The sequence below is a fragment of the Belonocnema kinseyi genome, chromosome 10 (genome assembly GCF_010883055.1).
Source record: "Belonocnema kinseyi isolate 2016_QV_RU_SX_M_011 chromosome 10, B_treatae_v1, whole genome shotgun sequence".
Lineage (NCBI taxonomy): Eukaryota > Metazoa > Arthropoda > Insecta > Hymenoptera > Cynipidae > Belonocnema > Belonocnema kinseyi.
In genome coordinates this window covers 66,621,677-66,635,354 of record NC_046666.1, presented here as the reverse complement: position 1 = coordinate 66,635,354, position 13,678 = coordinate 66,621,677, and the positions used below count along the sequence as shown (strand labels likewise).

General features: G+C 31.7%; 1 protein-coding gene across 2 annotated transcripts in view; it reads left to right on the top strand.

Moving 5' to 3' along the window:
* LOC117181643 (protein PFC0760c-like) overlaps nt 1-13,678 on the top strand; it is a 235,372-nt gene that overhangs the window by 127,830 nt on the left and 93,864 nt on the right. Inside the window, exon 4 of one of the 2 annotated variants that reach the window (XM_033374538.1) lies at nt 10,702-10,737. The exons of the other annotated variant lie outside the window; for it this stretch is intronic. Within the exon in view, the coding sequence (XP_033230429.1) occupies nt 10,702-10,707 (6 nt within the window). The 3' untranslated portion in view covers nt 10,708-10,737. Of the gene's footprint in view, nt 1-10,701; nt 10,738-13,678 lie in introns of those variants that run through there. 2 annotated transcript variants of the gene reach the window in all.

Sequence of the window (13,678 nt, the reverse complement as noted above, 5' to 3'; positions counted from 1 at the left end):
AAGCTATCTAAGGATGGTACTATAGAACGCCACCTCAAGGTAGGCCTAGTGGCGCCATCTCTTGGTCAGGCCGGAAACTTATCAATCCACCCTCGTAAACAATCATTTTGAACTAATTGTTCAGTATACCTTGACAGTAGACTTATTTTTTTCTTTTCGGTGCAGTCGACTTTAAGAAAGTGCTTCGTCCTACTCGCTGATTTCGCGCTGTCAACCGATAAATCCTTGAAAGCTTGTATTCAGAAGCACACGTCACAGTCATGCATCGTGCATTTATCCCATTACTTGCTTTGAGACTAACACGTCAGCCATTCTTTTTTTCTCTTCCCGTGCTTGGACACTTGAGAGGAGCAGATGTTCGATGTAAGTACTGTCAGTCTGATTACAGCAGTAACGATTGAACCATGTTGTAATATTAACCAATCGATCCAGAGTCTCATGATGTCGATATTCCCATTGCAATGTTAACATATAAATTAACTTTTTTTATCGAGTCTTCTGACAACTTTCTTTTTATTCTCTAGACACAAAGCTTGATTGTATTTAGTATGAAGATACAAAGGAAAACCCATAAATCCCCATAAATCTGAAAATGATTCAAAATTTTCTCTGCAACATAGAGTTATGTATAGAAATTTTAAATGGTGACATATTCTTGTGAATGTGTATCTTTTATCATTATTCTTACTTTCTTGAAGGTATTTATTATACTTGAAGGTATTTATTATACTTGAAGGTATTTATTATACCCGTAATGTTCTTTGGTAAATCAAAATAGGCAGCTTCAGTAAGCTGTCCCGTCATCTTTAATTAGTATTATTAAAATTATCCAAATACAAGTGAATATTGAATGTATAAATTAAATATAGAATCACTTTTGATATATATCTTCATACCGAGTGTTTCGAGGAAAGATCTGAACAGCATTTCGATAGTTCTCATATCAACGGAAGTATTCCAAGTAGATGATTAGGCTCCTATTCGAATTCCTTTGATTTGATCTACAAGTTATACATATTCTGTACTTGACTTGTGTTTAACACTCGCCAGAAAACTAACGAGAGTTATTTTATGGGAGGTCCAAGCTCATTGAGGAAAGATTCTGTCAGACAAAGATGAGGGAAGGAATTAAGCATGGTCGGCAGTCTTTTTTTTATAAAACATCTGCGAAAATTGATTGACCGTAAAAACAATTTACATGCACTTCAATGTACGACTTCTTTTCATACCTCTTTACTATATGAGAAAGATTACCGATGCCAATGCTCGATGTCGATTTTTAGAGACTTTAAAGAATTTAAAGAATTCTCAAACGATTTGAAGTGATTTCCAAGTATTTTAAAGGATTTCACGGGATACTATCAGCAAACTTTAGAAATTTTATAGGATTTCAAGGGATCCCTAAGGATTCGGGAGGGTCTTTAGGTATCTTAAGAGATAATAATAGGTTCTGAAGGATTTCATAGATTTCCAAAGATTTCTTAGGAGTTCACGGAATTTTAAGAAATTTTCAGAGGTTTTCGATCATTTCAATAAATTTCAAGAGTTTTCGACAGATTTGAAAGGATTTTGAAGAATTTCAACAGGTTGTGAAAGAGTTCCAAGGAATCCCAAAGGTGTCTTGGAATTTTTAAAGATTTCATAGTAATTTACGAGATTTTGTGGCATTTCAAGAAATATTATTGTATTCTAAAGGATTTTTAAGGGATTCTTAAAGATTTTAATGAAAATTGCGAAGTTTTTAAACATTTTATTGAAGTTGAAGAAATTTGATGTCGAGGAATAATGGGCTTATTATTTACGGGATTATAAGGTTACAAGCGGAGGAGTTTGATGTATATCAAAAAAATTTAAGCTTTCACCAAATTTAAAAGAATTTTAATATATTTTAAAGAATTTTAATGAGTTTCAAGGGATTTTAAAGGATTTTGAAGTGTTTCGTATGACTTTGAAAGGTTTGCAAGGGATTTAATACTTTATAGGATATTATCAAATTTCAAGGTATTTTAAGACATTTTTAAGAATTTAAATGTTGTTCAAGGAATTCTTAAATAATTCAAAGGATTTCCGGGAATTTCTATAGACTTTAAAGTTGTTTACATGATTTTGAGGGATCTGAAAAGGCTTTATTTAATTTTACAAGATATAAATAAATTTTAAATAGCTTCAAGGGATACTCAAATATTGCGCGAATCTTCAAATAAGTCAAGAGATTCTAAATAATTCCCTCAGGCCTGAAGGAATTTTTTTGGGTTTTAAACAGCTCAATTTTAAGTTCTTTAAGATTCTTGCAGATTCCAAACGATTTTTAACAATACTAAAGGACCTAAATGGATTTTCAGGGGGTCTAATAGATATGAAGGAAATTAAATGCGTTTCGATACATTCTAAAAAATTGCCAAATTTTTAGTTTTAACTGACGCACCAGATTATTGAGGATTTCAAAGAATTTCAAAGCATTAAAAGGTTTTTTAACAGACTTTGAAGGATTTAAGAGATTTCAAAGAATTTCCAAGTGTTCTAAGAAAATTTTACGAGATTTCTTTACATTTCAAAGGGATTTCCAAATAAGTTTAAAGTATTAAACCTGACTTTACGGTTTATTCGATATTACGGCTTAAAATATTTCATGACATTTAAAAAAATTGAAAAGTGTAAAAAATACATTATTTATTATTGTTGAATTAAAATAAGTATAATCTTTACAAATTCGCTTTAAGAATCGATTATTTGGGATTTATTAATTCAATCGATAATTCGAAAAAATGGTGGAAACCCCTAACTTAGTAATGAAAGAAATTTCCGAATATTGAAAGACACAAGGACAAGTTTTGAGGGTAGGTCTGATGATTGGAAAGGTGCGTCGTAAGTCGCGTATTTTGAAATCAGTCGACTAACTTTTTCCAGTCATGCGGTCGATCATGATCGTTTCGCGGCTTAATTTTTATTGGGAGGAAATTAATGTGGGTTGGCCAGGCTATTATAGTGTTAATTCCGCCGTATCGGTAATCGACGATCGTTGCAAGCTCACTGCAATGTGTTAACCATTGTTATTAGACGACTGCAAGACTCAATGCTCCCGCCACGATTAATTACCGAACGAAAACCAATCGTTATCTTTTCTTCTCATTTGTAGGATGAATGGTTCCAGGAAGTGGAATATGATACGTGCGTCAATTCTTTTCTGACATCGCTTTAGTTTTCAGAAAGTCTGCAACGTACCAGGCCTATTTCAATAATTCATATTATCACTCGAAAAATATATTCTGATTCCACACATAAAAATCTTCTCAGAAATTGAGAAATATTGAAGGCTTTCTGCTTCGCAGCATTGACTTTCCACTTAAGCTTGCCGTTGCAGACTAGCTGACTCCAGACATCTAACCGGTATTTATCATCAATCAGTTCTTTAGCCTCTATGTGTAATTACTCGACTCTTATTCCCTTGTAGTATTTTCAAAAGTAGCTGTATTAAATCTCAACTTCGACGATAAAGTAAATCAAACTTTTAAATGGATTAAGAAAACAAGATATATGTTGGTTTATTTTAAACCCCAATTTATCGCTTGTTGTAGATATTTATTTTTTTGCAAGACCTGCATCGTCATCTGGTTGAGCTTTCGGTTCGAAAATAAACCTGGATGTTATAAAAGAGAAGCATAGATGTTCTTCCCCTGAGCGTAAGTCTGCTTTATAAATACAGTAGACCGCTTCCGTGATACGAAAATACTCTGATTTATGGTGTTCTCCACTTAAGTATTCCGCATTGCAGTCGCGTTTCGCGGTAAAGTCATCACTTGGTTAGTCTTCGTCAAAGTCACATCATATTACTTCTAATTATTATCAGCCGGGAGGTTAACCGGTTTTGTGACAATTTATAAAATAAGGGTTAAATCAGCATATGACATCACACTTGGAAAATATAAATTCGAATAACAATTTTTTTAAATGATCCCATTTCTCTCGTTTTTAGGGTTGCATATCCCCGGGCACAAACCCACATAGTTTCAATCGGGTGTTCGTCCGTCTATTGAACTTTTTTCTCATGAGGGGAAATGAGAATAGGGAAAAGAGGGCAAGTGAGGGAAAATTGGGTTAGGGGTAGTGCGAGGAAATGGGGAAAGGGGAGTAGGGGAAGTTATGGTAGGGTGAAGGAAGAGGTAATGAGAAGAGGGGAAGTAGAAGAAGCTATTGAAAATGAGGGTGGAGGAGAGAGGTACTAGGGGAAATTAAGGGAGGTTAAGTAGGGTAATTGTGGTTAGGAAGTATTGGAAATGATTGGAAGTGAGAGTATGAGTAGTGCCCCACATTAAATCTTTTAATAAAATATTTTTTCTGCTAATTTAAGAAATAAAATAATATAAAAAGGATGTAATTTAAAATTGAAATTAGATTATTTTTAATAAAACATGTTTATACTTTAAAAAAATGTATCTGAATAATGTTTTTTTAAATTGAATTTTTTCTTGCTAATGATTCTTACCAGTTTTGGGAAATAGCTGAATTTTAATAAATGATGCCTTATTTCAGGGAAAACATTATTTGAAGATTGAGTTGTAGGAAATGTTTCCCTGAAAAGAAATAGGTCACGATTCATTCAAATTCAACATTTTTTTGAAAATTGATAAGAATCGACAGTAAACAAAAGTTCAATTTTAAAGCTATTGTTGAAATAGTTATTTTTTCTAAGTTTTAACCTTTTTTTATAACAAAATAATATTTGGTATTTTATAAAAATCACTGATAATATAATTTTAATTCTTAACACAACAGAAAACGTTCTTCTTCAGAGGCCAGAATTTAAGCACTACAATTACCTTAAATATGCAGTGAATTATTAGAAACTATTAAAAAAATCCCACCATTTTTTCGTCTAACGCTAATTCTTTTTCATGGAAAAGTCTGATATAATATTTTTAGTTGATAATGCATCTCTTTTAGTTAAAAATTTTCATACTTAGTTGAAGATTGAACTATTTTGTCACCAAATTGTTTAATCAGAAGAAATTTAATTTTCTTAACTAAAAATTTAATTAATTTATTTTTGGCTGAAAACTTGGAACTTGGTTGAAAATTAAAGTTTATCGTTATAAATTAATTTGTTGTTGTTGAAGTTTCCTTATCTTAGTTAAAGATTCATTATTTTAGTTGAAAATCCAACTATTTCTTTGACAATGAAACTATCTATGTTGGAAATGAAATGTTTTTTATTCAAAAATGCGAGCATTTGTTTGGAAATTCATATTTGTAGGTTGAAAATTCGTTACTATATTGAAAATTCAACTGTTTGGTTTTAAATGCAACTGTTTATTTGGTAATTAATTTTTTTATTGTTGAAACTTCATCCGTTTGGTTAAAAATTTATCTTTGAAAGTTAAAAATGTAAGTACTTGGTTAAAAATTTCGTTAAAAATTGTATCTATTTGTTGAAAATTGAACTATTTTATTAAAAAGTCATCTTTTTTGGTTCAAAATTCAACTGCTTTATAGAAAAGTCGTCTTTTTAGAGATAATTCATCATTTTAGATTGAAAATTTGTTTATGTTATGTTAATTTAACTATTTTGTTGAAAATTCATCTTTTCGTCTTCAAATGTCGACTGTTTTCTAAAAAATCGACTTTTAAGCTTGAAAACTAAACTCCTTTGTTGAAAATGCACCTCTTTTGATAAAATCTAATACTTATTAATTTAAAATGCAATACATTTTAATATGGTACTTCTTTAATAATGTTAAAAGATTATGTTTGAATGTTTTATTTTTTATTTTAGACGTTTATTGAATGAATTTTAGCTTTATGTGCTGGAAACAGTTTTCAAAATATTGTGACGTAATGTTTGAATGACAGCATATAGTCAGCAACATAAAATATTGGCTAATGTGCGAATCTGTTTTTGAAATTACTCTACTGCAGTCTCATGTCAGAATTGCCAGAATAAACTTTATTTGTAGGACAATAATTGCTCACTTGTTTGCAAAACACTGTTGGATTTTTATAATCATAATTGAATTAATAAAGATATGATTTTCAGTTTAAAGTTCTCTTCATTAATTTAAGATAATAATATGACATAGCTAAAAAAATAAGGTCTAGGAGGTGAAAGTAGAGAAAAGAGCTTATTACCGTTTGTCAAAGAGTTTAATGATCAGGGAATGAACAGGATATTTCATGTTAGGGGACATTTCTCCATGTTGTGCAGTTATCGATTTCTGTTTAATTAATGGGACCTTGACAATAAAAATGATCTATGTCTACCGAGGTGTTTTGCATATGGCAAATATGTCGTCCATCTAGATGTGGCAATATAAATCTAGATAGGAAAGATGAAATATTATAAAAAATCCATTGTTGCGTCAGTAATGTTCAATAACTGCAATTCAACGGCAGATGTAGAATGTCACTACACTGAGAATTTTTCAGGGATGACTGTTTTAAACACTAAAAGGGTAATAATGTGAAGAGCGAAATTATTTTATGCATGTTTTAATCTTTTAGTACTCAAACTTTGAATTCTACCACGTGTTTTTAGTCTATTTCCCTATTTTACGACATTCCTTAAAACAAAACAAAATCGTAGGTTTCATTAGGGTTTCTACCTGCCTGCCTCGTATTTATGTTTTAATTTCATTTTGTCAAGCTTTTTGAGTGCTGCGACTGTGAAGCCTCGATTTAAGATGCATTTTAATGCGATCGTTTCTGAAGAGATCGTAAAACTTTATCTGGAGCGGTCATATATTTGAGAACTGTCTTCTGTTGAGCTTTCATGTGTGTTTCAAGTGATGTGTGTATTTTACTCACGTGCTGAAATAAATGTCAATTGGAATATTATCGCAAATAATTTTTAGCATTAGAATCGAAAATATTAAGATGGTATCTGGAAAAGTGGAACAGATTCTGATGTACGTATTATTAGAATTTATTACAATTTTACTTTCTGGGCATCTATATAACAGTATACTTTGTCAGAGAATTGATTAACGGTATGTATCAGATCTTGGAAGCCAGTCATCTAATTCAATTATATGAAACTCAAGAGTCAGCTAAGTATCATAATATATAACAGTTTAGTCTAAGTTACTGCTAACTTGGCGCTAAGCTTTGAGATCGTAGGGTGAGGCTTTACGACTATGCTTCACGGATTGGTATTCAGTTCCGAAGTGAATTCTTGTAATAAAGGGATCCGCACAAGCCAGCACCACGTTTAACGGCAATTACCTTTCCCACAATTTTACGCAAACCTTTAAGATGGGTTATATGGGCATCGAAAGATCAGGCGAAACAAATTCGTCCTTGTAACACTGCGCTTTTGGACAAGTCACGGTTTTTATTAAGAGTTACAAATTGCTGCTCTTATCCAGACGAAAGTGCATAACAGGCGTTAGTGGCAAAATTGCCTAAAATAATTGCAGTCTCGGAATCTTGAAGATAAACAGGCTCTACTTCTGGGAATATTAGTTGAACACCCAATTCATTTTTTACTCTGAGTGTAGATACAAAAAGGTTTTTCATTGTTTAAAACTTTTACTTGTTGCACAATCACCAAGAAACTGATCAAACAAAGTCGAAAGACTTTGGTACGTCCGAGATATGACGGAATTTATTAGATGACTGGTGAAACATCAGCACTGGTTTAATGTTGCCAAGAAATATGCATTTAACAGGCGGACAAGCTGGCAACGTCAACAAATATGACGAGATCTTTCATTATTTTACAATGGAAATCACCACCATGGAAGGAAAGAAGAGAAGAAGATCTTCAAAAGTACTTAGACGTATAATTACTCTACCATCTATATTCGTCGACTCAAAGTGCCGGACATGTCGGTTGGAGTGAACGCATATTGTATTTCTGGCCAGTTCTTCTCGGCAAAAGGAATTTTAGTAGACCTCACCTGAAAAAAGCGCAATGGATATTGGATCCGGCAACTAACCTTCGCCCATGATCACGAACTCGTTCGAAGAGCACCAAGTGTTAATCTTTCACAGATGGTATTCCAGATTAGCTGCTTTGAACTTTGCCAAAGCAATGTCGACAAGCGAAATGGAGTTCTAGTGTGACATGACACTCCCAATGAAAGCGAATTCAAGTCTTAATTTAAAACTATATTTATTTAAAGTCAGGATTAACAGATAAATTGTAGAGATACAAAAGATTTTCATGAAAATCTTAATATCTTTAAAATGCTAAAAGCATATTTTATGTTGCTTAGTGAGATGAAAATGTTATTCTCGGCTCAGATTTCAACCGTGAGAAGTATCATATATAATGTCGTTAGAGCACTAATACTGCTCGATTCTGCAATGTGATTACATTGAGAAAGCTTTCTTGTGAAAAATTTGTCCCACCTGCCAACTTACACTCGTACTGGAGTGAATGAAAGAAAAAAAGAAAGGAATCTTATATCCTGGCGGAACGCGGTAGATCCCAATCAGTGGACAGTTTTTAATGGTTTCCTCAAGTCGTGCCAGTGTGAGTGACTACCGAAATCTGTAGCTTTATTTCCCCTTAGTTTCGCAAACCCTACAAGATAAACGAAGCTCATTCCGTTGTCGAGTGAATCTTTGCGTCACGGAGGAACTGGAATTTAATGGACCGGACGTCATTGCGGGACCAATTTCAAGATGACGCATCTGTGCGTATCCTGTGCTCTCTGCTATGCCAATGCAACACCCTGTAATTTCAACCTCGTTACACCTTCGAGCGGTCACTTCAAATGAAAGGTCCCGGGGGAATTATAAGTCTTATGTTTTACAATTCAATTTTTAATACTTAAGGGTATTTCAATCCTTTGGATCAGGGTAAGGAATTAAAAAATAAATGTGTTTGAACTTGGCGTTTTAAAGAAGAAAGGTACATTTTTATCAAATTATCTAGACTCTAGATAATTTTGAAGGATCTAGGGATGATTAAAGGAAAGGTATTGACAACAAAAAGAATCGAAGCTACGGTTACTTTTTCGCTTTCCTAGAGAAGTCCTCACCAACTTGCTTGACCTCACATGAGGTCAGCTGTCGGATATCAATATTCAATAAGGGTTCCCGTCTCAAGATGTACGCAGACATGCTAAGTAGCATTATCTTTATTTTTAAGCCCACGTACGTATCAACGTGGACGTGTGCGGAAGCTAAATATAAATGTATTGCAAGTGATGTCGAGAGCGTGAAAGCCCGCACGTGAAACCAAAACCTTCGGTGGACAGATCAATTTGCGACTACATCTGATATAAGGAACCCGACGCATGTTGGTCCACAGAGCCCACATTAATCATTTTTATCATTTGATAATACTTGGTAAGAGAAATAAAATTGCCTAAAGAACCATCTCTCTAGATGTTTTCGTTTTTAAGATATAATATTATAAACAAATTAATGACTAAATGTCACACGCAAATAATAAGTTATCCAAACTTTACAGGATTTTCAAAAACTTTAGAATAGCTCAGAAATTTATACAAATTTCGTATAACATTTACTACAATGTGCAAGACAATCCTCGAAATAATCAAGAGTCCGCCTGTGTATTATTTCATGACTCTCGAAATATCTTGCACTATTTCGAGAGACATGGAATCACTCACGGGCTCTTTTCATTATTTAAAGGAATGACTTGAACTTTGTAACAAAAACGATACATGAAATTTTCAGAAATTTGTGGACCATCCTAAAGTTTTGGACATTCAAGTAAAGTTTAGTTTAGATAGTTATAGAAAGTACCGTAATACTAGTCCTAGCGCTATACCTGACTAGTCAGTTTTACGGGGAAATCCGTAATACTAGTTTGTACCAATTTATGAATAGTTTATAAAGTTATCAAATATTTTTAAAGCTATTAAGGCCCATGAGCAGTGGGGGATGAATAAATTATCATATCGTATAATTAAATACTAAAGACTCCAGGGGAAATAAAATTAGGTGGAAAAATAAACTGTCTTTACATCAGTTTGATCTATAGATTTATGGGACAAGTATTTTTTGCTTAATATTTCATGAATTTAAATATTTGAATCCATATAAACACGACGAAGCCTGGAGGGGTGAATTCAAAGCACATACATGCGTACCCCAAAGGCAACTTAATTGTAAGTAAGATTGTATAAGAGGCAGAGGCTTCTGGGCCCTCTGGGGTACCCCGTAACCCCCATAGACTATATAACCGTAACACAAGTGCACATGGAACTCAGCATTCTTATTTCCATAATGACACGTTTCCCCGATATCACATGGCATGCATTACATACATCGAGAATATAATAATTGATCTACATATCCACATACTAACAGTATTAATGTTTTACTTCTAAATCCGTCCTCAGCTTTTCTTCTTCTGTCCATCTTTCTCGTTACACTCTTTTTCTATGTTTTGTGATTTACTTTCGCTATCCTTGGTACTGTTTACTTGATTCCTGGCAATTTGCATGAACAGCTCTTTATACTGATTATGCTTGATCCTAGAGTAAGATAACATCTAGGAGCACATTTAGAATGATATCTTTTTATAAATACAACTAGTAGAAGATTCATTTAAAACTAGCCATTATCGTAAAAAAAATGTAATTAAAAGCATGCTTATTTAGAATAATAATTCTATTATCTCAGAAACATTACATAAAAACTGTGTCAAAACTTATTGAAGGAAAACTGAACCACAGATGGTTCATTTTGAGCGATACGAAGATTAAAAGCAATTTAATTGTTTTTCAGATTTGACATTGATCATGACAGTGAACATAGCTGAAGTTCATAATGAGTTTTTAAGAAAATGAGGTGAAACAAAATTGAAACCCTAATTTTGCATGTGTAAGCTCTCTAGGGGGCCGAGCATAAAATGGGTGAAGTCTTTTAGGTAAGATATTCCCAAGTCTGCGAATAAATACAAAAAGAATTTAGAAAGATTTTACTGTAAAAAGCTATTTGTCAGTGCAATCTAATGCTTATTATAGTACTTAGTGCATAAAATTTCAACAAAATATATGTTACTTTATTTTTAACTGTAACAGTATTAAGTAATACTGTTACTGTAGTTGACTTTTCAATATTAATAGTTCCCAGTAATATTAGTTTTTATATTAGCTGTAATAATTATGAATTTATACAATAATAATAAATAAATAAGCAAATAATTGGTCATTCACCAATTAAAAAAGGTTTTGTCTGAAATTGTCAATTCCTCTTCCACAGGTAAGATACTGTGAGATTTGCTAACCCCCCACACCCTGGTCTTACTAAGATTTTATAAACTTAGCATATCAAATATTTTAATGACCGTAAGTATTTAGATTATTTAAAACAGGCTTAACAGTCATCCTTTTTGGTTAAAGATTCAACGGTCTTGTTGAAAATTTGTCTTTTTGACTTGAAAATTCAAGAAATTATTGTTTGAATTTTTTTTGTCGTTTGGTTAAAAATTCTTTTTTTTTCATTGTAGAATTATCATCTTGTTTGGATAAAGCTGTAACTAACGGTTTTTATCCTATTTCAGTTACGCAGTAACTGCTTTGTTCAAAATTCACATTTTGGATTCAAAAATCAATTGTTTTGAAAAAAAATTTTATTTTCAACTAGAAAATTAAATAACTTGGTGAAAACTCAACTATTTGCTCAAAAGTTTAAATACTTTGTTAACAATCTGTTTTTTTCAGTTGAAGATTCATTATTGTAGATTAATCGGTTTATTTGTAAGTTTAATAACTGTCTATCATCTTCATTTATTAATCACAATATTGGTCGAAAAACTTTTACATCTTGTTATATTTAATTTTTGGTTGTAAACTTATCCTTTTCAGTTGAAAATTCAATTAATTGAGTGAAAATTCATGTATTTTGTTAACTATTTGACTTTTCTGGTAGAAAATTAATATTCTTGGTTTAAAATGTAATTTCTATTTAGTTAAAACTTCATAGATTTTGTTAGAAGTTCGTCTTTTTTATAGTAAATTAATCTCATTTGAGGATTTAAATACTTTATTGATTATTTCTATATTTTTCTTAAATTAAAAATTTATCATTTTAATTTAAAATTCAGATCTTTTATTTGAAATTAAAATACGTCAATAAAAATTCTTTTCTTTTTGGTTAAAAAAATTCAATTAGAAATTGAAAATTTGGTGAAACATGAACTTCTTTGTTGAAAAATCAAATTTTTTATAGAAAACTCGTCTATTAGCTAGAAATATCAGTAGACAATTATGAATAAATGTATTAAAACTTTTTAAAAATTCAACGGTTTTGTTAAAAAAGTACGTATTTTATTGATAGTTCGTTGTCGAAAATTAATCTTCTTGGTTGAAGATTAATTTATTTAGTTGAAAACTCAACTGCTGTATGAAAGCTTTTCTTATTGGCCTGAAAATGTAATAGTTTGGATTAAATTTTATGTATTTATTGGCTTAATATTTTTTCCTGATTGAAAATTCAACTTTTGTTGCAAAATGTTTGGTTGTAGATCAATCTTTTTCAGTTGAGGATTCAACTAATTTCTTGAAAATTTGTCTTTTTTGTTGAATCTAGCTGTTTTAATGTAAAATAAAAACCTTCTCTTGGTTAAAATATAAACTATTATATATCTGGTTGAGAATTAATTCTTTTTGGATACAAAATCAAGAACTTGGTTTAGAGTCGAACCACTTTGTAAATTAAAAAAAAACAATAACAATAATTACGTTACGAAGGGCGGGGGAAGGGTAAAAACTTACGAAAAACTTACTTATGTCAGCGAAAGGTGCTACGCGATTTGACATTTCAGAAAAAGACTTTACGTAAGTTCTACACATCTTCTAACAGAGTATGTGCTTAAGGACAGTTTTGTTATGTATTTTCTGTTTTCTGCATAGCGACAGTAGTTCGCGAGAAAATGGTATATTAGTGTTATTTTGGGTATATAAGAATTAGCAAAAGGTCTATTCGCATTATTTGAAAACACCGATTAATTGTTTAAACTCAATTATTGATCATCGAAATAATCACTATAGTTTTTGCAAAATTGATATTTTCTCAGACCAATAATTTGTAGCTCGAAAGTGACAGTGAAAACTTGACGCCAAGTGCCAACATTTTTGCATAGATTGAGCTAAACAGTGTTTGTAGCCAATAATCATACAAATCAAGGTGTGAATAATTGCTGCTCCTCTCTTCAAACACTGTTTTTTATGTTCTTTATATGTCTATTTACAACAAAAACCTCTAATTATAGTTGATCAATCAAAACCGATACCTGCAATTTATTCATGCTTAGCAAATATAACACACTTCTAATTAAATATTACAGACGTAACTCCAGACCGTGATTTTTTTCCTTGCTACGAGTTTTTGCTTAAATCAAGATTTAAAATTCACTTCAAGTGGATCCGACTATATCTTTACCGCTTACCGAATGCGTCTTGAAAGCGAAATAATTATGCTTAATTCCTCTTTTACGATCGGGGTAATCGCATTGTCAGATCAAGTATAAGATTCGAGGGAAAGGCAAAGCAAAATTAAAAGGTTAATAAATTATAGCAAGCTCAGCTCATTGCATTTTATTATGCACTTCATAAATGGAAATTTTCGGATAAGAACAATATTTTTATATTTAGTTCTCTATTAAAATTAATATCCTATTCGCCTGTACTATATATATTATTAACCTTAAGTATGAATGTGATTTAATTTTGGCAATAACACGTACATGAGGTCTGACAGA